The sequence below is a fragment of the Muntiacus reevesi genome, chromosome 18, assembly GCF_963930625.1.
Source record: "Muntiacus reevesi chromosome 18, mMunRee1.1, whole genome shotgun sequence".
NCBI lineage: Eukaryota > Metazoa > Chordata > Mammalia > Artiodactyla > Cervidae > Muntiacus > Muntiacus reevesi.
Genome location: NC_089266.1, coordinates 28726880 through 28750999, shown reverse-complemented (window position 1 = coordinate 28750999; position 24120 = coordinate 28726880). Strand labels below are relative to the sequence as shown.

The following is a 24120-nucleotide window of genomic DNA, read 5'->3' as shown; positions in this document are numbered from 1 at the left end:
GGCCAGAACCTGCCAGGGTAGGAAGTCAGGAGTGGGCTTCCCTGGAAGGAGGAAGAAGCGATGAGGCTCCTCCTGTGTCCTCTCTCCTCTCCTGTGAGCTGGGCTGGTCCCCAGACATCCGTGAACAGTGGCCTCCAAGTGGCGCCTGAAGACCACACATCACCTGATGAATCGCTCGCATGACATATTGGTGTCAGAACACTGCAGCAGCCCCTGTCCGTTCATGTTCACCCTGCTCCCACGATCTTGGTATGACCCCCTCCTGCTTGCTCCCCATCCCTGGCGGGCCCGTCTGTGCAGCCTACAGCATCCTGTGTGGCCCTGGAGGGCGGGCTCCACAAGGGGGCCACGCAGGGAAGGAGGCTGAGGGGCATTAGGGCCCAGACCTCTCCGGTGACTCACGGCAGCTGCAGTGGAGACCATGCCCAGTGAGGAACAGGGGCCTGGAGGTGCCGGTTTGCAATGAACTGAATGGAAGTCTGGCATTTCGAGAAAACAGTAACAATAAATGTCGCTGGGACAAATTCACAATCACACAGAAACTAAATATATTTATTAGAAATATTACAGAGTCATACATCACACTCGGTCGTGTCCACATTTTCACATGTATCTGTCCAGTCTGGACCATGCTTGGCACTTTGCACTCCTTGCAGAAACGAGGCCGCATTCATCCACTGCACTCAGCTCGTGCGGTTACAGTCAGAGAGCTGCTCAGGGTGGCGTGGGCCCAGTCAAACTTTAACTTGGCCATAAAAGTGGAACCTGCCACGAAGCCGGGGCCATGATATTAAATATCCTTTATAAAAGGGCTTCTGAGTTATGTCCATTGCTGCATGTCACTATCACTTCCTCTCAAATGGCCCTCGGGCTCTGGGCTGGGGACGACTGGGGCTGGATGTGCAAAGCAGCTTGTATCTGATGATAGAGTCCTCCATCCCAGGCAGGGCACAGAGAGGGGCCTGTCCCCTTGGTGGGGACGGTAGGGGGCTGGGAAAGCAGCCCACCATTCTGCGGCTGAGACCCAGAGACACTGTGACACCAGGTGTGGGTCCCCTGGGGTCCTTGGTTGGTCTCAACAAAAGCTATAGAACAATAGCTGAGTGAAGAGTGAAAACCAAAGACCACTGTCCTTTTTGAAGCAAGGAGGGACGGGCCAGGAGAGGTATAGGTTCCCCCCCGCTCCCCAGATGGCCAGCCCCATGGACAGGGGCCATGGTGCCACCATCAGCCAGGAAACAACTCAGCACACAAAGAGCCAAGGGCTTCTCTGTGTGTCTTAAAACGACTCCACCCCTCTTGGGGATCTTGCATTTTGTGTCTCTCTTGCATATAAAAATAATGCATTTATTTTGGAAAAAGGATCTGCAGAACCATCAAATAATTTTAAATTATGAGGTGCTGGGTGGAGGAAGATGGGAAGAAACAGATACAGTGGCCTGTGAAAACATCAGGACAGGGAACTGGGGAGGGTGGGGTGCGCTCAAGGTAACCACCATGTGTTCTCAACTTTAAAAATATTCCACAGTCACCTTGTACTCTGAACTCCTCAATTAAAATCGAACTGAGGTGACCCCCTGCCCCTTCAGTACTGGAAGACCTGATCCCACACCAGGATGCCCAGGACCAGACCTGCCCTACACTGCCTGGTCCCTCGGGCAGGACACAGGCATGCTGTGGTCTAGCCTGCCCGCTGGGCAGCAAGGGGAACTGGGCAACCTCTCCAAGTTATAAAAATAAACTGCATGTGGCCCCCTCTCTTCTTTTTAGCCTGAAGTGAGCCCCCCACTGACAGACTGCTGCAGGAGCCGACCCCAGACCCTCTCAGGAACTACAGGGCACCAGGAGCAGCACCAGGCATCAGCAAGCCCTCCTGCAGAGCCTGCAGTGAAGCCAAAGTAAACACAGCCACCAACGGCTCAACTCCTCTCGGGTGTGATGTCCCCTTGTGGGTTGAGCAAGGCAGCAGCAGGGGGGCGAGGAAGAGGGAGACACCCAGGAGGAGACACCGGGTAACTTCCAGCAGACTGTCCAGGAAGGTGCCTCCACCTTCCACATGAAGACACCCCACATGGTCACCGTCACTGGACTCCCCTTCCAGCACTTCTTGGGGACTTTGAAAATACACACAACATGATGCTGGTGGCCTTCCTGACATTCTGACCCCAGGCGGGGGCAGGTGTGTGTGCTGTCAGGGAGCCCCCAGACGAGAGCCCCAGTGGGCCAACTCTGCAGCCTGAGGAGGATGGATGGACCCTGGGGGCACCCAGTGTCTCCTCCAAGGCAACTGGGTGGGGGGAGCTGAGCTCACACCTCCCAAGACAGGGACCAACAGGACCCTGCTGTGCACAAGGGCCCGCCTGCCCCTTAGGCTCGCACGGTGTACTGGGCAGGGTGGGCAGCCCTGGGCTCAGGGAGTGTCAATGGACCTGGGTCAGAGGGCACTGATGTCAGCAGCTGTGGGAGCCCCCTGGGCCAGGGGGGACCTCAATTGCCATGAAATGTGCATGTATTTGCCCAGGTGATGACCTGCACTCATGCCTGCATGACCTAGGGGAGGGGCTGCTCTGGGAGAGGGGTGTGTCCTCTGGGAGAAGGGCTATTCTGGGGGGTGCTCTGCAGCCACATGGGGCTACTGCACGTGCTGGGGAAGCCAGTGCCCTTCATCTGGTCGTACCCGAGCCCTTCCTGCCTCGCTCAGGTCTTCTGTCCATGCAAATTTAAGAGGCCCGGGGAAGGACTAAGCCAAAGCCAGAGCTGAGATGTTGTCTGCTCAGCACCCCAAAAAGACACGTCTTCAGCCTGCTTGTGCAAAAGCAGGAGAACCCTGGTCAACACAGGCCCGTCCCTTCTGTCTGAGGGACTCTGTCAAGTTCTGCGTGTACAAGCATGTGGGTGTGGACAGGCGTGAATATGTGCAGGACACAAGGATCAGGTGAGGTCACAGAGGCTTTCTGTCCACTGCCAAGCACCAGTCCTGGTGTGACTGTGCCCCAGACACACCCCCTCCTGTTGCTCCCAGGGGCACCGAGCACACAGCTGGGGGGCTCCTCTCATCTCAGACATTTGGTCTCCCACCCAGAGAATGAAGGAAGGGACAGGAGACCTAACGGTGCTGAAATCCTCTCCGGGAACCAAGTCTGTCCCCAGAAGGCAGGGCTCACGTGACTCAGAGCTACTCGAGAGCAGACTTTGTCCTTTTGTGTCCTGCTGGGTGTTTCTGGAGGGGCTGGACTGGCAAGTGCAGAGTTTTTAGAAGGCAGAAACCAGGGTTCTTGGGAGAAAGATGATGGATTTAAATGTTTGTTGTGAGATTCAGGGCAGCTCCAGTGAACACATTGCGGGGCTCCCGCAGGAGAAGGGGGCCCCTGGGAACATGACCCCTGACTTACAGTCCATATGTGTCAGGGTTCAGGGTGGGTGCAATGGACCCAGCTGTTTCTTGTTTGTGTGTTGGACTCAGGTGGAACCTGCCTTGGAAATCCAGACAGTGGGCAGCCAACAGCACAGACCAGGTGCATCCAGGACACGCAGTGGGTGTGGGACACACAGGACCTACGTCTCGAAGTACTTGTAGATCTGGGCCACATACTGCATCACGCTCTGCCAGTCAGGCCGGTCCGTGTGCAGCAACTCACCGAGCTCCTATGGGAGAAGGCAGAGGTCAGCGGGTGCCACCAGACCTTCCCACCTGGCCGGCAAGTGCAGGCAACACCCAGCCAGTGCTAAAGGTGCTCAGTGGGAAAAAGAAAATCTTTTCCTTCCTGCTTATTCAGGAGATGCTGTGCTTTTAGGAACATTAGACATGATCTCCTGCCCCTCTCATATTTTAACAATGAGCATTAAAAAAAGTTCTGAAAAAAGAAAAGTTCTGAACAAAAACTATGAGTTGTCACATGATCCAGTAACCCCACTTCTGGGTACATATCTGGATAAAACTCTAATTCAAAAATACACATCACCCCAATGGTCTAGGCAGCACTAATCACGGTAGCCAAGATGAGGAAACAACCTCAACGTCCATCGACAAGGAATGGATGAAGAAGATGTGTTACAGACACACAATGGAGGATTACTCAGCCACTAAAAAGAATGAAATAATGCCATTTGCAGCAACATGGATGCAACTAGAGATTATTACACTAGAGATTATTATTAAATTGCATTATTATGCAACTAGAGATTATTATTAAATCAGACAGAGAAAGGCAAATAGCATATGATATCACTTATACGTGGAATCTAAAAAAATGACACAACCAAACTTATCTATAAAGCAGACTCACAGACATAGAGAATTGTGGTTGCCAAGGGGTGGGGGAGGAGAGGACTGGGAGTTTGGGATTAGCAGATGTAAACTATTACATACAGGATGGATAAACAACAAGGTCCTACTGTGCAGCACAGGGAACTATATTCAGTATCCTGGGATAAACAAAAATGGGAAAGAACATGGAAAAGAATGTGTATGTGTATAACTGAATCACTTTGTTGTACAGGAGAAACTAAAAGGACATTGTAAATCGGCTCTACTTCAATCAATAAAACAAAAGTTTTGAAGAGTCACTATGATTCCATTGTTGTGAAAGGATTCCCACTTCTCCCAGCTACATTTGAACGCACACCCATGTCCTCCCACGTTGTCACTGCGTACCCTGTACTTTGTTACCGAACATGTTTCATACACGATTTCCCACACAGCTGTGATGTGCTGCATCATTTAGGGGATATACACTGTCCAAGAGAACAGCTGTCCCGTCCTAATAGCACAGTGTGTGACTGTGGTCACTTCTTCTTTGCAGTGAGATCTGTGTGGTACTGTTTCTCCTATTTGTGCCACAAAAGCCCTGCACCAGCTGAAAGCTATTTGACCAGTGGGTCACCAGTGGTAAAAGGGTCACCAGCCCACGTTTTATTGTTCTCCCTCATTTCATCAGCCACAAGCAAGCACGGGCAGAGGCCAGGGACTGACAGCGGCAGGATGGTGCTCCGTCCACTGCTCAGCCAGGCTTTCCTGATATTCGTAGCACCACACTACTCAACAATTCAACTTGGGGCTGACTGCAGATTCTTCTGTGTTCATGAGAGAATCAGTGGAAAAGCAAGCTGAGCTCAGAACATCTGTTCCTGGGCGGGGACAGAACTGGCTGAGGCCTGGAATCAGCCTTTAGCTTCTGTTTCAGCATCTAAATATATTTTACTGATTTTTCTCCCTGGTGAGACTGAGAAATCAGCATATCATCGGTCTAAGGGAAGGGTGGAAAAGGAGAGTGTGGAACACCCCACACAGGAACCTACAGCAATGTGAAAAGAGAAACAATGCATTCACAGAAGACAAGAAGGAAAAGCCTCCTTCTGTCTGTGTGCACAGACAGATGCACAAAGAGCTGAAACTCTTATAACACGAGGGTTGCTAACATGACGACACAGAGAGAAGTGATGAGGAATTGCGCTCTCAGGAGGCAGATGAGCCCTGAGAACACAGAGATGGCCTGAGAGGCTGGAGGAATGCAAACCCTCTCTGGGGGCAAGGACATGTCCTCCTGCTCAGAGAGGACTCTGAAGTCTGATCAACATTCACAGTTTTACTCAGACTGTCCTACATGCTTGAACACGACAATAATTAAATTTTAAACTATTTTAGTGCATTGTCAACATCACGTTTGAACATGTTTGAAGAAATCAGTTAACACCTTTCAGGAGAAGACAGGGTACCTTGGGGATCAATAAAAATCCAATAGTGTGAGACACTTGATTCAGTAGCTAAAAACCTTCCAAATAAAGAAAACACCAGACCCAGATGGTTTCACTGGTTAATTCTAACAAACAGTTCAGGAAGAAATAATACCAGTTCTATGCAACCTCTTCCAGGAAACAGAAGAGGAGGGAACACTTCCTCATTCATTCTGTGAAGCTGGAACTAACCTGATACCAAAAGCAGGACAAAGACATTACAAGAATACCAAATTCTCACTAAAATGTAAAATGATCCTTAATAAATATTAGCAAATTGAATCATGATCAAGTGAGTTCATCTAAGGAATGCAAGGCTGGCTCAATAGCCATCAATCAATCAAATTTATTCATAGTTGTTGTTTAGTCGCTAAGTTGTGTCCCACTCTTTTTGACCCTATAGACTGTAGTCTGTCAGGCTCCTCTGTCCATGGGATTTCTCAGGCAAGAACACTGGAGTGGGTCACCATACCCTCCTCCAGGAGATCTTCCCACACCAGGATTGAACCCTCATCTCTTATGTCTCCTGCATTGGCATGCAGATTCTTTACCACCAGGTAAATAAACCATGTTATGTGTATTTCACTATAATAAAAGTAATTAAAAAAAAAAAAAAAAAAAGATAGGGCTTCTTGCCCTCAGGAGTCCAGGCAAGAATACTGGAGTAGGTTGCCATGTCTTCCTCCAGGGGATCTGCCTAACCCAGGGATCAAACTCAGGTCTCCCACATTGCAGGTAGATTCTTCACTGTCTGAGCCACCAGATAAGCCCAGAGATAAGCCGTATAATCAAATAAATTATAATATAACACATATGCACTTGATAGACTATGAGTAAATTGTGCTTTAAGAGCCCAGGTTGGCATGGCTGCCCAGATGCAGGGTCGTGGAGGGGTGAGATGTGGGCTCTGGAGTCAGATAGCCTCCTCGACCCTTGTCTTAGCTACTCACAAGCTATGTGCTCTTCCACAAAATTGCAGTGTCCCTCATGTAAGGAGCATCTATGTCACAGGGCTTCTGAGAGGGACCATGAGTCAACCCACAGAAAGTGCCTGGCACAGAGTAGCCCCTATAAAGTTTATGTGACAGCGCAGGCTCAGCCTCACCTAAGGAATCATTCTAACCTCCCTATAAAACCCTGAGTTGTGAAGACTGCCCTTCCTAGATGACCTGAAGACCTTAGTCTGTGTGAAGAGTGACTGTTCTGGGGGACACACAGGCTCAGCAAGCGACACCTTCACAGACCACACGACCTGGTATGGGCATGTCTGCCTCACCAGTGCAAACACATTCACCCTTGGGGGGCACCCGTTCTGGCTGCTCTGACAGCAGTGGCAACAAGGCCACGCCTCTTCTCTCTCCACCCTTCCTGTGATTGATGCAGTGGGTGAAACTTGTGTCTCACACTGTGGCGGGGAAGAAATGCTTTCTCAACTCAGGGGAACACTGTGGAGTTTTCACTTGGAAAAACTCTCATCCTTGTTAATCCTCTAAACGCACAAGCCTATATTTGCTAGAATATAAACATATAAGGGAATTTTTTTCCTGACTAATCTAATAATAGAACTTGACCAAAGACTTGGGATTGTTACTGCTGCCAATTCTGATTAGGTGCAGTTTTAAAATGTCATATGTAATTAAATATATTATTTTTCACTTCATCTCATGATACAAAAGTAAACTTAATAACGTAGGAAGCTTCTATTTTCTTGTTGGCATGAACTGGTTAAACTGCTCACAAACATTTCTAAATGTTTGTGAGATCCACAATGATGTTCGTCAGTAGCTCCTCAGAGACTTCTGTACAAATAAAACCGCTGGCTCCGATGATTAGCTCAACAAGATGATCTCATCTGCTTCCCAGCATTCACTAACTTCAATAGTACATGAGATAAAAAAATAGGAAAAAACATTAATTTAAAAAAGCAAATATTAACAGTAACACTTCCCAGGTGCTCTAGTGGTAAAGAACCTGCCTGCCCATGTAGGTGACACAGGAGAGAGGGGTTTGATCCCTGGGTTGGGAAGATCTCTGGAAAAGGGCATGGCAACCCAGTTCAGTATTCTTGCCTGGGAAATCCCATTGACACAGGAGCTTGGCGGGGTACAGTCTACAGGGTCACAAAGAGTCAGACACGACTGAAGTGACTTAGCATGCAAGCATACAAAGGAAACCATATTCTGTGTAGAATATTATCTTCCAACAAGTTCTCATTATATTCAATATCTTTCCTTAAGCAAATGACCTGTGGTTACTTGCTAGCTGCTTTCGATTTATGCTGCTGGAGAAGACTCTTGAGAGTCCCTTGGACAGCAAAGAGATTAAACCAGTCAGTCCAAAAGGAAATCAACCCTGAATATTCACTGGAAGGACTAATGCTGAAGTTGAAGCTCCAATACTTTGGCCACCTGATGCAAAGAGCTGAGTCACTGGAAAAGACCCTGATGCTGGGAAAGATTGAGGGCAAAAGGAGAAGGGGATGACAGAGGATGAGATGGTTGCAAGGGATCACTGACTCAGTGGACATGAGTCTGAGCAAACTCTGGGAGACTGTGAAGGATAAAGGGGCCTGGCGTGCTGCAGTCCATGGGGTTGAAAAGAGTCTGACATGACTTAGCGACTGAACAACGACAATTCCTTAGCTGATTGGTATTTCAGAAGATAAATCGGCTTCCTGCTACTCCATCCTCGCCAAACATTAAGTCCCCCCACTTCTTTTTAAATTCTCTAGACCTGAGTTTACACAATAGGGACATGTTTCTCAAAGGTTCAGTGGAATTAGGGCGGATTGGTATTTTTTTGTTTATGTGTGTGTGTGACTATATTTAAAACAATGAATTTCATTTCTTTAATGGCTAAAGTTCTAGTTCTTTCTCTGTGAGTTTTGAAGGAATAGTTACATTTACTATTTGAAGAAATATATATATATGTATCTATTTTAAAAACTGTCCATTCTGTCAAACATGTTAGGGTAACACTGTTATAACTATAGTATTAAAATTCCTACGATAGTTGTCTTTTTCTTTTCCCCAAAAATTTTATTTATTTTTTATTTTGGGCTGTGCTGGGTCTTCGTCATCACGAGGGCTCTTCTCTAGTGGTGAGCAAGTGCTCCTTTTCGTTGCCATACGCAGGCTTCTCATTGCAGTGGCCTCTCTTGCTCTGGAGTACGGGCTCTAGGGCATGTGGGCATCAGTAGCTGAGGTTACTGTGGCGCATAGGCTTAGTTGCCCCACAGTACTTGAATCTTCCTGGCCTAGGAATCAAGCCCATGTCTCCTGCACTGGCAGGTGGGTTCTTTACCAATGAGCCACCAGTGAAGCCCCTGGTCTTTTCCCTTTTCATTTCACCCTCTGAGGGCTACACAAGTATATCTCTCAGTTATTGCAGCTGAGATTTTCCTAATCACTGAACACGTTTTTAAATGTTTATTGGTCATTTGTGAGTTACCTATTCTGGACTTTGATAGTTTTCTACTAGGTTTCTTTCTTTTTTTTTTTTAGGTTTCTTTTATTATTAGTTAGTACAAATTATTTGTAGATTATCTCTTTGCTTTTTCTGCAGTTACGTTACAATGTGTCTGGATGGATGTTTTGTATTATTTATCCTGTTTGAGATTCCATTAAGAATCTGTGGTCTTTCGTCATTCTGGAAAAATTTCAGGCGCCACTTCTTCAAATATTATCTCTCTTCATGTTTTCTTTCCTTTCAGTGGGAGTTGGACATGGTCTGATTTTATCTTCCACGCCTCTTAAGCTCTGTGACAGACACTATCAGTTGGTCCCAACCTCTGTTTCCCTTGCAGGCTTCCCACTAAAGAGGATGAGAAACGTTGTATGTTTACCTTCTCAAATCCCTTTGCGGCTGGGGTGGCCATGCAACAGAGAACTGCCACAGAGCTGGAGGGCCTCTGGGAAGCCTTTTGGTTTCCTTATCAAAGTGGGGGATGTCAGGCACTCGCTGTACCTTCCTCCTCACTTCCAACCCTACAGATGGGAGTGATGTCTGGAGGTTGGCAGCCATGTTCAGCCATAGAGAGACAAATAAGAGGACAAAGAACCAAGAGAGTAAAGACACTCTGTGGGCCTTGATTACAATATTAAGCAGTGAACCATTCCTGAAACTACAAAAAAAAAATCTTTATGGTTGAAGCAACTGTTAGTTGGGTTTTCCATTTCTTAAAGTTGAAAACCTATTAACTAATAAAACTCCTCTATCACATTTGCATCTTAAAATCTCTGTTATATGTGCTGGGTAATTTCCTGTGATCTATTTTCTGGCTCAGCAGTTCTCTTTTCTGCTGTATCCAATCAGTTTTCAATCCAGCTGTGGTTTTTACTTTCAAATTTTAAATTTCTACTTGGCTCTTTTCGAAATCTTTTTAAAAAAAATAAAACCATGTTCCTTCCTTATGATTTTTATTCCTTCTCTGATCTCTAATATGTTTAAACATAGTCTTTTGAGGTCTCTTTCTTATTGTTTTATCATCTCAAATTCTGGTAGACGGTCCTCTTGTTCGTGGTGCCTGCTGACTAGATAATTTTCTTTCCTTTGTTTAAATTTTATTGGAGTCTAGTTGATTTACAATGTTGTGTTAGTTTCAGGCATACAGCAAAGTGATTCAGTTATACATACACAAATAGTCATTCTTTTTCAGAGTCTTTTCACATAAAGGTTATCACAGAATACTAGGTAGAGTTCCCTGTGCTGTAGAGCAGGTCCTATTGTCAAGTACATCATTTTCCCGACTGTTTTGTAATTTTGAGTTGTGAGTGTATTTTCAGTAGCATCTGTGCTTCAGGCCACAGAGCTTCTGGCAGCAGAGACACTATAAACTGGTCACTGCTTACAGCAGATATTATAAATTTGGACTCCAAACCTCATCTGGCCCAGCTTTTCCTTCCTTCCCTACATGAGATTTTTTTGGGGGGGTGGGCCACAAAGAAATCCCAGGTGGAGACTGAGCTTCCTTATCACCTCCCTGGACTGGCAGATGGCAATTTTTATCTCCCCTTCACTAATAAAGATGAGCATTTGGGGAGCCTTGGTTCTGTGCGGGGTCTCAGGACCGCTGCTCTGGTTACAGGAGCTCAGTGCCAGGTCTCCTGCCCCTGCATGAGCACGAACCACAGCCTGCACACATTGGAGGCCCTTTCCCACCAACCCAGTCCCACCCTGGGGTGGCCAGAGTCCAGCACATGCCTCAGGACTCTGGTCTTCACTCCTCTTTTAATTTCTGGCATATAGTTATTTTCTGTTCCTTCTTCAGAGCTTGGCTATGTATTGATATTTTAAAAATTACATCGTATTCATATTTCCAGGGTTTTAATGATAATTCAGTCTAGAACTGAAATTTATCCACAGTGAAATCTTCACTGAAAACACTCTAAATCACAAGTAGTCAGACCAACTGGACACTTTTATATCAGGAATCATGAGTAATGGACTTCATTGCTGTGAAGATTATTTAGTAGATGGCATAAAGTTCTTTCTCACAGGATTAGAGTATCACACGGGTACAAAGGGGTACACTCACCAGGCTGGGTTTGATGCCTACACTTTCAGCTGCTTCAAATGCCAATAAGAGATTTCTTTTCTAGGTTAAAAGACAAACAGAATGAAATTATCAGCCAAGAAAATATAGCTTTTTTTAGGAATAAACACCAACTGACACTCCCATATAGATTACCTACTATTTATAAAACACAAGTGTTGAAGTCAAGTATGCAGACAGTGGTCTCAGTTTAAGGGGGAAAAAAGATTAATAGATTACCACTGTCACTAAAAAATAACATTATTGATTGATTCCTGACCATCAAAGATACATTTTTGTTAGTTATTTTTTACTTTGTCAATATTTAGGACATATACATTCTGCTGTGTATCAAGTTGTTTAATCATGGTGCTGTATCAAAAATTATCAAAGTAATATGTGCACAGAGTTAAATATAATCACATGAAAGACTTCCTTGCCTCAATCCTGGACCTTGGGAGAATGGCTTTTCGTTTCTCTCTTTAATTCCAGGGACTTCTTTCCTTACATCACTGTTTCTTCCTTCCTTCCTTCTAAATATTTATTTATTTGGCTTAGTTGCAGCAGTTGGGATCTTTAGTCACAGCATGTGGGATCTAGTTCCCTGACCAAGGATTGAACCCAGGGTCCCCTGCTTTGGGAGCTTGGAATCAGCCACTGGACCACCAGGGATGTCCCACCACTTTCTTGATTTCTAAAATAAAGGCATGACCTTCTAACTTTCTCCTAAGTTAAATGACTCAGGAAACATGCATCTCTCTTTTCCCTTCATTTTAGTCACACAGCTCACATCCGCTCCCTTATTAGTTATGTTTGTGACTTTAACCAGTATCCTCAAACCATCATTTCTTATCCCATCAGTTACAAATGACAGTTCCCAACTTCACTTGGTGTGATGAATAGGACTTTCCCTTGCCTTTCCTCCACCTAGTCATGTTCTGAACTGTTCAAGCTGATACACTTGGCTTCCTTCTCAAACACACTGAAGTGTCCGGCACCCTCTTAACAGGATGACTCTGAAGGCTGAAAACAACAAGGGGTATTGGCACAGCAGCTGAGATCACATTCCTCGCCCCAGGTTCCATGGTTGCGATGCTGTGCCACTCAAAACATTCTTTCCAAAGGGTTTTCCTCTTTGTAACAATCAACAGCTCAGAACCACACCATGTTTCAGTATGCTCCAGACCTGGACCTTGCCTTTCTTCAAGTCTGCTTTTAGTTCTGCTTGTTTGGAACTTTCCTTGCTGGGAGAACTGTATCTCCTTCTCTTCTTCTGGTTGCTTATCTTCCTATGGCTTATAATCCATGATATTCTCTTTGTACTAAAGTGACTTTTCAGATTCTGATTTTGATAGGTTTTTACAGGTGGCACTACTGATAAAGAATCTTCCCAACAGTTCAAGATTCGTGGGTTTGATCTCTGGGTTGGGAAGATCCCCTGGAAGAGGGCATGGCAACACACTCCAGTATCCTTGCCTGGAGAATCCCATAAACAGAGGAGCCTGGTAGGCTACAGTCTAGAGAGTTGCAGAGAGCTGGACATAACTGAAGTGACTTAACATGCATATAAACAATACAGGCCTCTCTTGGTGCCCTTTTCGCTGTCTGCTGTTCACCAAAAAACCCAAGAAATACACTGCACTGACAGCTCTCCAGACCCAGGCTCCAACTGAGGAGGGCTGAACTTCACTCATCCTGAAGGTCAAAGGCATCATTTCATTCAAATTAGCTCCTTCCCTTTGAAATTCAACTTCAAACTCATCCCTTCTGGGAACCCTTCCCTACTTGCAACCCTCTCTCTCCTCCAGCAAGAGCCCCCCCAATCCCAGGCTGAGTCTCACACACGTGCTCAGCTTTAAACTGTGCCAGTTTGATTTGCCTGTGTTGACACATTGTTCTGAGAACACTCATCGGTAACTCTGAGATATGAGTTTCTCTCCCCAAACCTCAACACAAGATCTCCCAGTGCAGGGGCCAAACCCAGAGCACGTCCACATGGGGCAGTTAGGAAGCAAGAGGCCAGTGGTCATCGGGGGAGGCTGTGACGCTGCACGATCTGGAATGAAAACTCCACGCCAAGTTGAGGATTCAAGCCAAGTTGAGGATTATAACCCGGGAACAGCCTCTGAGGAAGCTCCCAGAACTGTTCTGCCTGTAAGAGTTTTTTTGTCAAAGCACAGTCATACAGGATATTGAGACAGAGAGCTGTGCATCAAGGGATGCACCTGGAGCTAAGTTCTTCACCCCTCACGAACCTGCAGCATCTCACAGCCTGACCTGCCTCCTCCCCAGGACAGCATCCTGGAGCAGGGAGAAGAAAGGCTGGAACCACGGGCCCCCGGACCTCAAGGACAACAGAGCGACCAAGCTGTGATGCTCGGCTGCTCTGTGCATTTACAGATCTGGGCAGCTGGCCGTGAATCTTGGGGATCACCGGCCTCCAGGGGACGTGATGTGGTTTCCGTCATCTGGAAGCAATGAGATGATCCAAGGGAAGAAAGCAAACACTTTCCATCATTTTCCAACACATCCACTGACGGAGGAACAAAGCGCCTTGGCTGCAGTCAAACACTTCACACCCTGAGGACCTATCTGCAGCAGGCTTCGACCAACCTCCCCATCGGTAGAAACATTCAATATCTGCTCAACCATGAGGAGGAGCACTCTGCCAGCACCAGCAGACTCTCCTAGAAGACAACCTTCCTTCTTGACCTTCTTCAGGCCCTGATGACCCATGACCTGCTGCTCACTCTGTACCAGCAGCCCTGGATCGTGTAAACCAGCTGCATCCCTTGATGCACAGCCCTCTTGTCTTAAAACCTTGTACAACTGTGCTTCGACCTCTATCTAACAGGCAGAACAGTTCTGGGAGTGTCCTCAGAGGCTGTTCCTGGGTTATAATCCTCAGTTTGGCTCGAATAAAAACTTTCTTTTTCTTCCTTGATCGACTAATGAATTTTTTTTGTCGACAGTGCCCAGGCTTTGTGGATCCTGGGACCCCACAAGCCCCTGCTGGTCTGCTTCGTGGCTGCTCCTCCCGGCACCTTCGCTGGGCCACTCTGCCCTGCCCTGGCCACAAGGATGGAGTCCTCAAGGCTTGTTCCTTGTCTTCTCTCGGTGCCTCTGTGAAGTTTGATTTATGATAAGAAACACACCTTTGTTCTTTGTCTTGGCTCCTGCACAGAGCTCCTAAAGCCTTTATAATTTTCTATGTAGGAGTCACGGATGCATCTTTTGTAATAATATTTGTTTTCTGTCCTTGGTTCTAAAAATGGCTTCAGAGAAATAAAGATGAAACAGGTGTCTTTTTATTCGCTTGTTTATCTGGCTGTGCTGGGTCTCAGTTGCAGCATGTGGGGTCTTCACTGGAGGCATGCCAACTCTGAATTGTGGCGTGTGGAATCTGGTTCCCTGACCAGGGATTGAGCCTGGGTCCCCTGCATTGGGAGCAGAGTTCTAGCCACTGGACTGTCAGGGAAGTTCCGAAACAGGTGTCTTTTGTTATTCATAACAAACCCCTTCCAACAACACCTGGATTTATGTTAATGACTCAATTTTTGAAAACCCCTGGAAAGACAGGGTGGGATTAGAGGTTATAACATTCAGCCCCACTCCCTGACCTGCAGGGAGCGGGGGAGAGGTTGGAGGCTGAACCAGTCACCAATGATCAATTATTTAATTAGTTGTGTCTGTATAATGAAGCTGCCAGTAAAACCCCAAGGATGGGGTTCAGTGAAGCATCCATGTGCTGGGAGGGTGGCACACTGCAGATTCCAAGAGGACAGAAGTTCCCGTGCTTGGGACCCCTCCCCCAGACCTCGTCCTGTGGACTTCCTCATCTGGCCCGCCGACCTCCCGGTGTCCCTGTCCTCTGCTCCCCTGGGCGTGCCTGTGGCATGCTCCCTGGCTCTGGAAGGCTCCCCTGCTTTCTGCATCATGGGTCCCCTCATGTGGGCTCTTCACTGGAATTCTGCCTCAGAGACGTCCACAACCTTCCTGGTGAAAGTCACATCCCCGTGTTCACCCCACGCCCTGTGCTTCTCTCATGCTCTTCCACAGTTTATAGTTATTTACTTACAGTGCTACTTGTTACAAGTGTACTACTTGTTTGCTGACCGTCCACCTCCCAAGGACAAAGGACCTGTCTATACCACCACTGTTGCCTTTATTACTGGGCATGACAGCTACCAAGAAACATCTGTTGAGTAAATGAGTCCAGGGCCCGGGACAGCATTTCCCGGAGTAACTCTGTGGAGTATGATTTTTAGGATGTTCTAGGGCAGGGTTTGGCAAACCACAGCCCACAGACCAAACTCAGCCCTCAGCCTGTTTTTGTTAATAAAGTTTTATTAGAACATAGCAAGCCTATTAATTGACAAACATCTATGGCCGCTTGGGTGCTTTGACGGGAGAGCTGAGTAGCTTTGACAAAGACCACAGACCAACAAAGCCTACCACTGACCCCTGAAAGGGGAAGTCTGCCAACTCCTGTTATGGATGATTATATTAAATGTTAAAAAGTTCTGTGGCTCTGACATAGGTTGGCCTAAAATGAGTCACACAGGTTTCTCTAATGAAGGACTTCCTAGAGTATTTACGGCATCAGGAATCTCCAGAAGTGTGCTATGATAAACAGCTTCCCCAGCTTATCTGAGCCAGGGAATTCTGGTTCTTTGGAAAAGATTTTGAAAATGCTGGTCTAAGGTCTTGAAACCATGAAGGTGAGTTTCAGGGCTTCCTCTGAAAAGTGAGTGATAGGAAGTTCTCAGCAGACACAGTTAACTGGTCTCTGCTGTATTTTCCTAGGTAACAAGGGAAGTTGGGAACATTACTGACGGTGGGACCTGCCCTGCCTTGTGATCTGTGCTGGAATCATACTCCAGTTTCCTCTTCAAGGCCACATGCTCCCTGGGATGTATCAACAGTGTGAGAAATTCCCCTGTGTTCTGGAGGGTGACCAGGGTGGGATGGGGGACTTACTTTCTCCTGGCTGTTCAGCTCCTGGTATGGGATGTGGGCAGGCAGGTAGGTGTGGAGGAGAGCGCAAAAGGCCAAGCCGTCACTCCAGCTGCTGCTGAAATTGGTGATATCGATATTCTGTGGGTAGAGTGGCATTAATCACCAGACTGCTGAGTCATGACTAAACAGGGCTGTGCAGCCATCTCTGAGTTTGCAGGAAGATGAGACCAGACACTACCCAAGTCTGCTGGGAGTACATTCGTTAATAATTTTGCTGTCAGGAATGGTGACCTGGTGTTACCCAAATCCATTCACAGGAATGCACAAAAAAAGACTCTGGAGTGAAAAACAGTAGGGAATTTCTGGCGGCCCGCTGGTAGGTCAAAGGTTCTCAGACACTGTACTCTCACATTAACCACCTGGTTAGCTTTGTACACCCTAGTACCTCCCAGTCTTATTTGACCAAAGAAGAATCACCACCACCACCACCATCACCATCACCATCATCACCACCATCACTACCACCACCATCATCATCACCACCACGATCACATCATTGTCTCCATCACCATCATCACCATCACCACCACCTCCTAGGGAAGGCCCAAGGACTTCCCTCAGAGAGCCACCTTAAACTGTGTGTCCTTAAGATCTCAGTCTGATTCACAAGGACAGCCCCTGGGAGGGACAGACAAGTCTGAGAGGCCCAACTGGAAGGTCTGTCTGTGCTTAGGCTGGCCCCCCAAGAAGGAGATCATCTGGATCTCTTGTCTCAAAAGTCTCTCTAAAGACCCTGTAGCTACCTGATGGGACTTGGGGGCTGTGCTGGAAATGAAGGCACTTTGATTTTATGCCTTCCGAAGAGGCTTGTGCATGAAAAAAAAGCAGAAGGAAGAGCCGGGGTGGGGGGGCACGACCCATCCAGTTCACTCAGTTTCAGCTTTCAAACCAGATGCCGGGCTGTGAGACCCTGGGGAGGGTGGGCAGCTGCAGAGAAACCACACATTGCAAGAGGGGAGGGTTTCCGGACTTAATGGGTGAGAAGGGAGGATGGTTGGCAGAGTGTCTACATGGCACCTGTCACTGTGAATTTTCTCATTTAATTCCCAGGACATCCACACCTGTAAGTAAGCAGTGTCATGCCCATTTGACAGGTGAGAAAGCTGAAGTGAAACCAAACCCTGCTGGTCCAGCTCCACCCGCTGGCCACTGCCCCCGTCCTCTTGTTGGGTTTCCTTCCTCCTTCTCTATTCTCCCTCCCTCCCTGACTTCCTTCCTGTATAAATTCACTTTACACCAAAAGCATTTAACACTTGGTAGAGCTTTCTTTTTCTGAAACATGAAAACATTTTTTTACACTTCACTTTTGTACCATTTATGACACAAAACATCATTTTTCTCCACCTGCACTATCTTCAGAGGCATTTGAGAGGCCAAAGGGGACCCAGAAGGGTGACAATGCCACCCACCTAACAAACTGAGATGCCGCCCTCTGTTTCAGCTCACTGAACACTGCTTAGGAACAGCTTTTGATCTAAAGTGCAAACGTCCTCGTTTATTGAGCCAGGGTGGGGATATAAAAATCTGGTGCCACCAAAGCCAGGAGTGAAGAATCAATCAGAATGAGTCAGGCCCTCAGGACAGATCAGCAGCCAGGTTACTTCTGGATGGATGGCCACTCTCGGGCCATCAGGCATCATGAGACACACTTCATGAGGCATCATGCTTCAGCAGCAGGACTTAAACACTGCCCCAGACCAAGGAGGCAGCTTTTAAAACAAGGAATTATGTAAATCATAAATCCAGCTGGCTCACCAGAACCAACATGTGGGTCAGGAAGGGTTTGTCTTTTGTGTCATTTATTTCCCAGGTTACAGACTTTGTTTTTGTCTTTTAATTTTTTTTAAGAAAATTTATTATTATTATTATTATTATTTTGGCTGTGCTGGGTCTTCATTGCTGCGAGAGGGCTTTCTCTAGCTTCAGTGCACAAGCTTCTTCTTGTGGTAGTTTTCTTGTTGCAGAGCTCAGAAAAGGGCTCTAGCTCAGGCCCTAGAGAGCTTAGTTGCTCTGCAGCATGTGGGATCTTCCTGAAACAAGAATTGAACCTGTGTCCCCTGCACTGGCAGGTGGGTTCATAACCACTGGACAACCAGAGAAGTTCCCAGGTCTCAGACTCTGAATTGTTCTGTCTCTGGCAGAGATGGAGGGCATCTGGCTATGACGTGTTAAGATTACGTTCATTCCAAGAACATGACGTGCTCAAATAAAATCTTACCCTTCACTTCTCTGGGGGAAACAACATAGCTCTAGTTCCCTGAATGCCACCTGAAACTGTCCTTGGTCCTATGTGAACAATGAGAGTCTCAACAATCCCCCTCAGCACCACTGACAGGACAACTAAGCATGTGTGCGCATCTTGGTCCCTCAGGTCAGAGGTGGGAGTTAGCGGGCAGAGGCACTGGGTTCCAATGGTCGCCCTGTAGCTGTCACCACCAAGGGCTTCCTTACTGCTCCCCAAGGTATATCTGGGTGAGAGAAAGGTGAGCTGAGGGTGGCACAGTTTGATAAGGCCTGTGTTTTTCACAAAAATCACAGCAAATGGGGGAGCTGACCGATGCTCTCTGGGGTCTCTCATTTGAACTGACGGGTTCAACTGTGGACCCGTCTGCAGATCGCCATAGCCGAGTACTCTTTGGGTCTCTGGTCAGCGGACACAGAGGGCGCAGGGGACGTGGAGGGCGCATGGGGATGGCCTTGCCAAGTAGGGAGTAGTGGAAGAGCCTTCCCAGGGGCCCTGCAGAGTGGACCATGCAGATGACTCGTAGACGGGGGAGGCAACAGGTACTCCTGGGCAGGAATGCCTGCTGGATGAAGGCAGAGAGAAGACAGTGTCTTGGGCGGGGTGGCTGAGCCAAGGAACAATGCGAGTCCTAACTCCAGGCCCCACCCCAGGACAGATGAAAAGCCTTCTCCTCAGCTGGGGATGGTCAGCATCAGCTCGGCCTTGGCATGAGTGAGGCCTGTGTAGCCTGTGGGTATTGATACTTGGTGCTCACAGCTGCACTGACCAAGGACAAGAACATGGCACCCCAGGGGTGTAAATACGGTGCCTTCCTTTCCGCAGAGACCATCCCACTGAATCTTAGGGCCACATCAAGAGAATAACGTACAGAGCAGTGGGAATCAGCCAACCAGGCACTCTACAAGATGGATCTTCAATTCTTTCCTTGTTACTTATTCCTGAATAAAACTGCCTGAGATCACTGTTAGCCTTGACTATAAGTCAGGAGGCGGAAGGGAGCATGTCGGGAGGCTGTGTGTCCAGAGCTGGATGCTGGTGACATGGGTGTATGTGCTTCATGAAAATTCACTGAGCTGTCCACGTGTACGTGCAATAAGAGCTATGTCAATAAAGAGGAAAGAAACGAAGGGAGGCTGGGGAGGGAGATGAGCAGGAAGAGGGGTGGGTGAGTGAGGGGGCAGTCGGGAAAGAGGACTGATTAAGAAGGAGAAAGGAAAGACAAACAGGGACTCCTGATCTTCTTAAGGGGCTGAACCATGACTGAAAGAATGCCAGCATTTTGGAATTTATGTAAGATTTACTGGGGGAAAAAGCAGAGCTACAACCAAAAGAAACTTGCTGACTATTTCCCCAAGGGGAATGGTAATTATTCATTGCAAATTATCTTCAAATTTCTCTGGGCTATAAATAGTTCAGAGACACTCCCAAGTGAGAGAAAGTTCCAGGGAGAGGAAGGCTCAGATATAAAAAAGGTAACATTCTGAGTATCTCCAAAAAGGAGTGCTTAGGAGAAAATTTTGTAAGATAACAGATTTCTGTCCCTAGGGCCGCAGAAGTCATTTGAGATACACAAAAACCGACAGGCACAGAGGAAGCTAAAACAGCATTGGTGAATATCTGAGAACATGATCAGAGCGGCTGAGATTCTAGACAAGTTCCAGGAGGGCGAGTGGGAATGCAACTCGCAAACAACACAGCTGACAGAGCAGAGCAAAACCCAACAACCACAGCCTTTGCTTCTAGAAGGTTCATTTCATTTGCCCTCTGTTGCCTGGAAAGGCTGACATCTGGTGAAAACATGAACCGCTCTGCAGAGCAGGCACCCACCAAGGACACGGCTGTGTGACCTGTTCCCGCTGAAACTCCATCATCCCTCAGGGTCTCCTTAGGCTGTTCCAATAGATTTCAACGAATGGGTCGACTCTGTGTGCACTAAATGCACAAGATTTTTAAAAAGTTAAAAAAAAAAAAAAAAAAGGAAGTTTCTGGGAAGAAGATGGCAGACCATTTGGAAATCACTGTCAGTCCCCTGCCTGAGGGACCAGCTGTCCTGGGTGCAGGGTGGCTTTAGCACCCTCGCCTTGGGGTTTCCTGGGCCTTTTTCAAAGACGTCTTATTGTCACAGCTGGAGAATCAGACTGAGATTCTTTTTTGGGGGTGTGTGTAACAATCATTGAGGATAAAAGTAGCTCATTCCTCAGCAAGGCGCAGTTTGGGTAGGAAAAGCCCTGGGGAGACAGAGCTTCCTTTGAAGATCTGGTGAGAAAAGTACAGAAGAGCATGTGCACATGCAGGGGTAGGGGAGGGGAAATAGCCACAAAGGCAGACTGCATTCCCTCTCTGAATGTGACCGGCCTCGCTCCCTGCCTGGACGCACGTCTGCACCTACCCACGCCTCCCATTCCAGGAGCCGGTCCAATCCCAGGCTAGCCAGTGACCCTCAAGTGGCCTGGCCCTGCACATGTGCAGTCCTTGGCCATGGACTCACACAGATGCGCCCGTGGACCACAGGGAATGCTCTCTGTACACCCTTCCTTTCTGAGGCCCCATCTCACTGAAGGTCGCTGTCTCGGGTGCCCACTCCGATCAATGTGTCCTCATCTTGGAAGGGCGGCTGTGACCCCTCCCCACCCAACACCAGCTCTACACCATGACAGAAACTGTTCCCCAGTAGAAAGCTGTGATCATGGGATCACCTCGTGAATGTCCCTTCTCTCGAGGATCAGCTGCCTGGAGATAAGTGTATCTGATCAGATGGCTAAATTTATAAGCCAACATCAAACATGAGGATACAGATGAACAGTTTTATCATCCTGGGGAAACAGACCCATCCAAGGCACAAAACGCAACTAGCATAAAAGAACTGTTTCTGTGTGGCACATATTTAAAATAAAAGATACTTGCGTACACACAGTAAGTGACTGATACCTGGAGATACAACCGGTCAGAGACACATGAAGAGGGCTTCAGTCTCACCAGAAAATAGAAACTTTACTCATCAAGTTGGTAAAAGTGAAATATATGGTTAATTCACAGAGTCAACAAAGATGTGGGGAACTGGGTATAATCTTATATGGGCTGATGGACTGATGTGTGTGCTTAGTCACTCAGTCGAGTCTGACTCTTTGAGACCCCATGGACTGTAGCCCGCCAGGCTCCTCTGTTCATGGGATTCTCCAGGCCAGAATACTGGAGTGGGTTGCCATGCCCTCCTCTAGGGGATCTTCCCGACCCAGGGATCGAACCCAGGTCTCCCACATTGCAGGCAGATTCTTTACTGTCTGAGCCACCAGAGAAGCCCATGAATACTGAAGTGAGTAGCCCATCGCTTCTCCGAGGATCTTCCTAACCCAGGAATCAAACCAGGATCTCCTGCATTGCAGGTGGATTCTTCACTGTCTGAGCCACCACGGAAGCCCACACGGGCTGATAGGAATACAAACTGGTACAGACTTTCAGGAAGGCAACTGGAAGCACTTTGCTAAATGCAAATATGACTTAATCGAGTCATTTCACTTCTAGGCAACTTTTCTAGAGGAAACAGAAACGCATCTATCTGCTCAAAGACACAGCTACAAGAATGTTTACTGCAATATTACTGTTCAGAATGGGGAACTGGCGATACCCCAGTTGCCTACCAATTAAGCTAAGTAAACATTCCTTTTGAAAACTTCAATTAAAAAAATCTGTAACTCAGTTTCCTGACCTGAATACATTCCTAGGAAGCTTGTGGGAAAACACAGCCATTCTGGTTTTCAGTATGTCTGCTACACTCAGTAAGTTCTAGATAATTATACTTTTCACCAATTACTAGATAAACATCAACCTAGAAGGTTGGCCCTGGACTTCTCTATGTCATCACTGACTTAGTTGAAATCCAGGAGACACAGAGAATAACAAGCAGATAGATTCATAAGGAACTGAGGGCTTAAGACCTGGGACAGAGTAGCTCAGAGCAGCAGGTCTAGGAAGAATGTTCTTTGACTTACATGGCAAGAACCAAGGGTAAGTTACAGGAGAAAGAGAACAGGACCATCTGAGGATGAGGGCTTTCTGATGACAAGAGGGCTGCTGTGTCTCCAGGGATGTGTAGGCAGATATGCACCACTTCTCCCTGGAGACAGTGCTGAAAGGATACTGACACATCAGAAGCATGGTTGGAGCCTATCTTTCTTGCTTCCTCCTTTCTCACTGAACAAGTGCTGGACTGTCCCCACCCATGACTTCCCTGAGGTTCTCTGACCATGGCATCACGATGGGTGGCCCCATTCCACTCCCCAAGCCAGTGGCCCCTCTCGCCACACCCCAAGCTCATCACAGGGCACTAGTTCTGCTGCTAGCTCCTGCGAGGTCTTCCCTCTACCCCTCAGCTTGGCTCTGAAACAACTCCCTGCCATGTCCCATCCCCACGCCAAGACCATGCTCAGGGTCTCTGTAAAAGCACTTTTCAGGAATCTTCCTCCTTTCCAGTCCTCTAGTGACTCTCTGCTGAGTTGATCACTTCATTTTCATTAATTTCACTCATCTTGACCTACTCTTTCTAAAGGAGACAGCTACTTGTAGCTCTGGTGGCTCCATTCATCCTAGAATGGTCCAACTGCCCCTTTTCCAGGCTCTGTCATCTGTCTGTATCCCTAAACCAGAGGCATGGGCCTCTGGCTGACAGCTTATCTGTATCTACCAAGGACAAGTTACAGAAATGGTTTCTTGGTGCCTAGGATACTGCTCAAAATCTTATGCGTCCTTCCAATCCTCAACAAAGAGAAGCAGAATAGTACAGTGTTTCAGAGACCAGGCTCCGGAGCCTGATTCGGGGTTTGGAGGCAAACTTTGTCATTTCAACAAGTTGCATGCTTCACTATGCATGTGTTCCCATCATGAACCATCTGCACTCATGGGTCAAGTTTTCAGACTGGAAGGGGAGCTCACAGTCTGAAGTCTAATGACAGCAAATGCTCACTGAGCCCCTCTGTGTGTTGGGTGCCATGGGACACACACACAACGAAGCGTGGTCTCCAGCTCAAAAGGTTCACCACGTTCAGTAGGGCAAGCAAGGCAGACATGCCGTGATCTGGGGTCACATGGGGGTGGCCCCTGGTGGCTGGGCTGCAGAGAACCAGCAAGTCATGGATAGGATCCCCCTGTGGTTCTGGGAACACTGGAGACAAAAGTCTGGCTCTTGTTTTCTTTTGTGACTGAAAATCAGACTGAACAGGGACCTTGGCAAAGCAAAACATAAATGACTCCAAGGAGGAAAAACGAGCCCAAGTTGGGAGCAGCTCTGAGGCCCAGATCTTTCTCTGTCACTATACCAGCTGTGTGACTGGGATGGACTTGAAGCAAATGACTCAACTTCTCTTTCAGTTTCCCCACCTTCCAAATAACTAGCTTAGATTAGATTAGATTAGATTTGTTTTGTTTATTTAGTAATTTACTTCTGGCTGTGCTGCGTCTTCATTGCTGTGCACAGGCTTTCTCTGGTTACGGTGAGCAGGGGCTGCTCTCTAGTTTTGGTGCACAGGCTTCTCATGGTGGGGGTTTCTCTTGTTATGGAGGACAGGCCCTAGGGCACAAGCTCAACTGGTTGGGA

The 24120-nt window shown here is 47.4% G+C and overlaps 1 protein-coding gene across 2 annotated transcripts in view; it reads right to left on the bottom strand.

The window, feature by feature from the left end:
- Positions 1-524: 524 nt before the first annotated feature.
- The window catches only part of SPECC1 (sperm antigen with calponin homology and coiled-coil domains 1), a 196444-nt gene continuing 172848 nt past the window's right edge, over positions 525-24120 (bottom strand). For both annotated transcript variants that reach the window (XM_065908704.1, XM_065908705.1), the window contains 3 exons: positions 16247-16363; positions 11270-11329; positions 525-3645 (listed from right to left, as the gene is read on the bottom strand). In XM_065908704.1, the coding sequence (XP_065764776.1) occupies positions 3556-3645; positions 11270-11329; positions 16247-16363 (267 nt within the window). In that variant the 3' untranslated portion in view covers positions 525-3555. The remainder of the gene's footprint in view (positions 3646-11269; positions 11330-16246; positions 16364-24120) is intronic.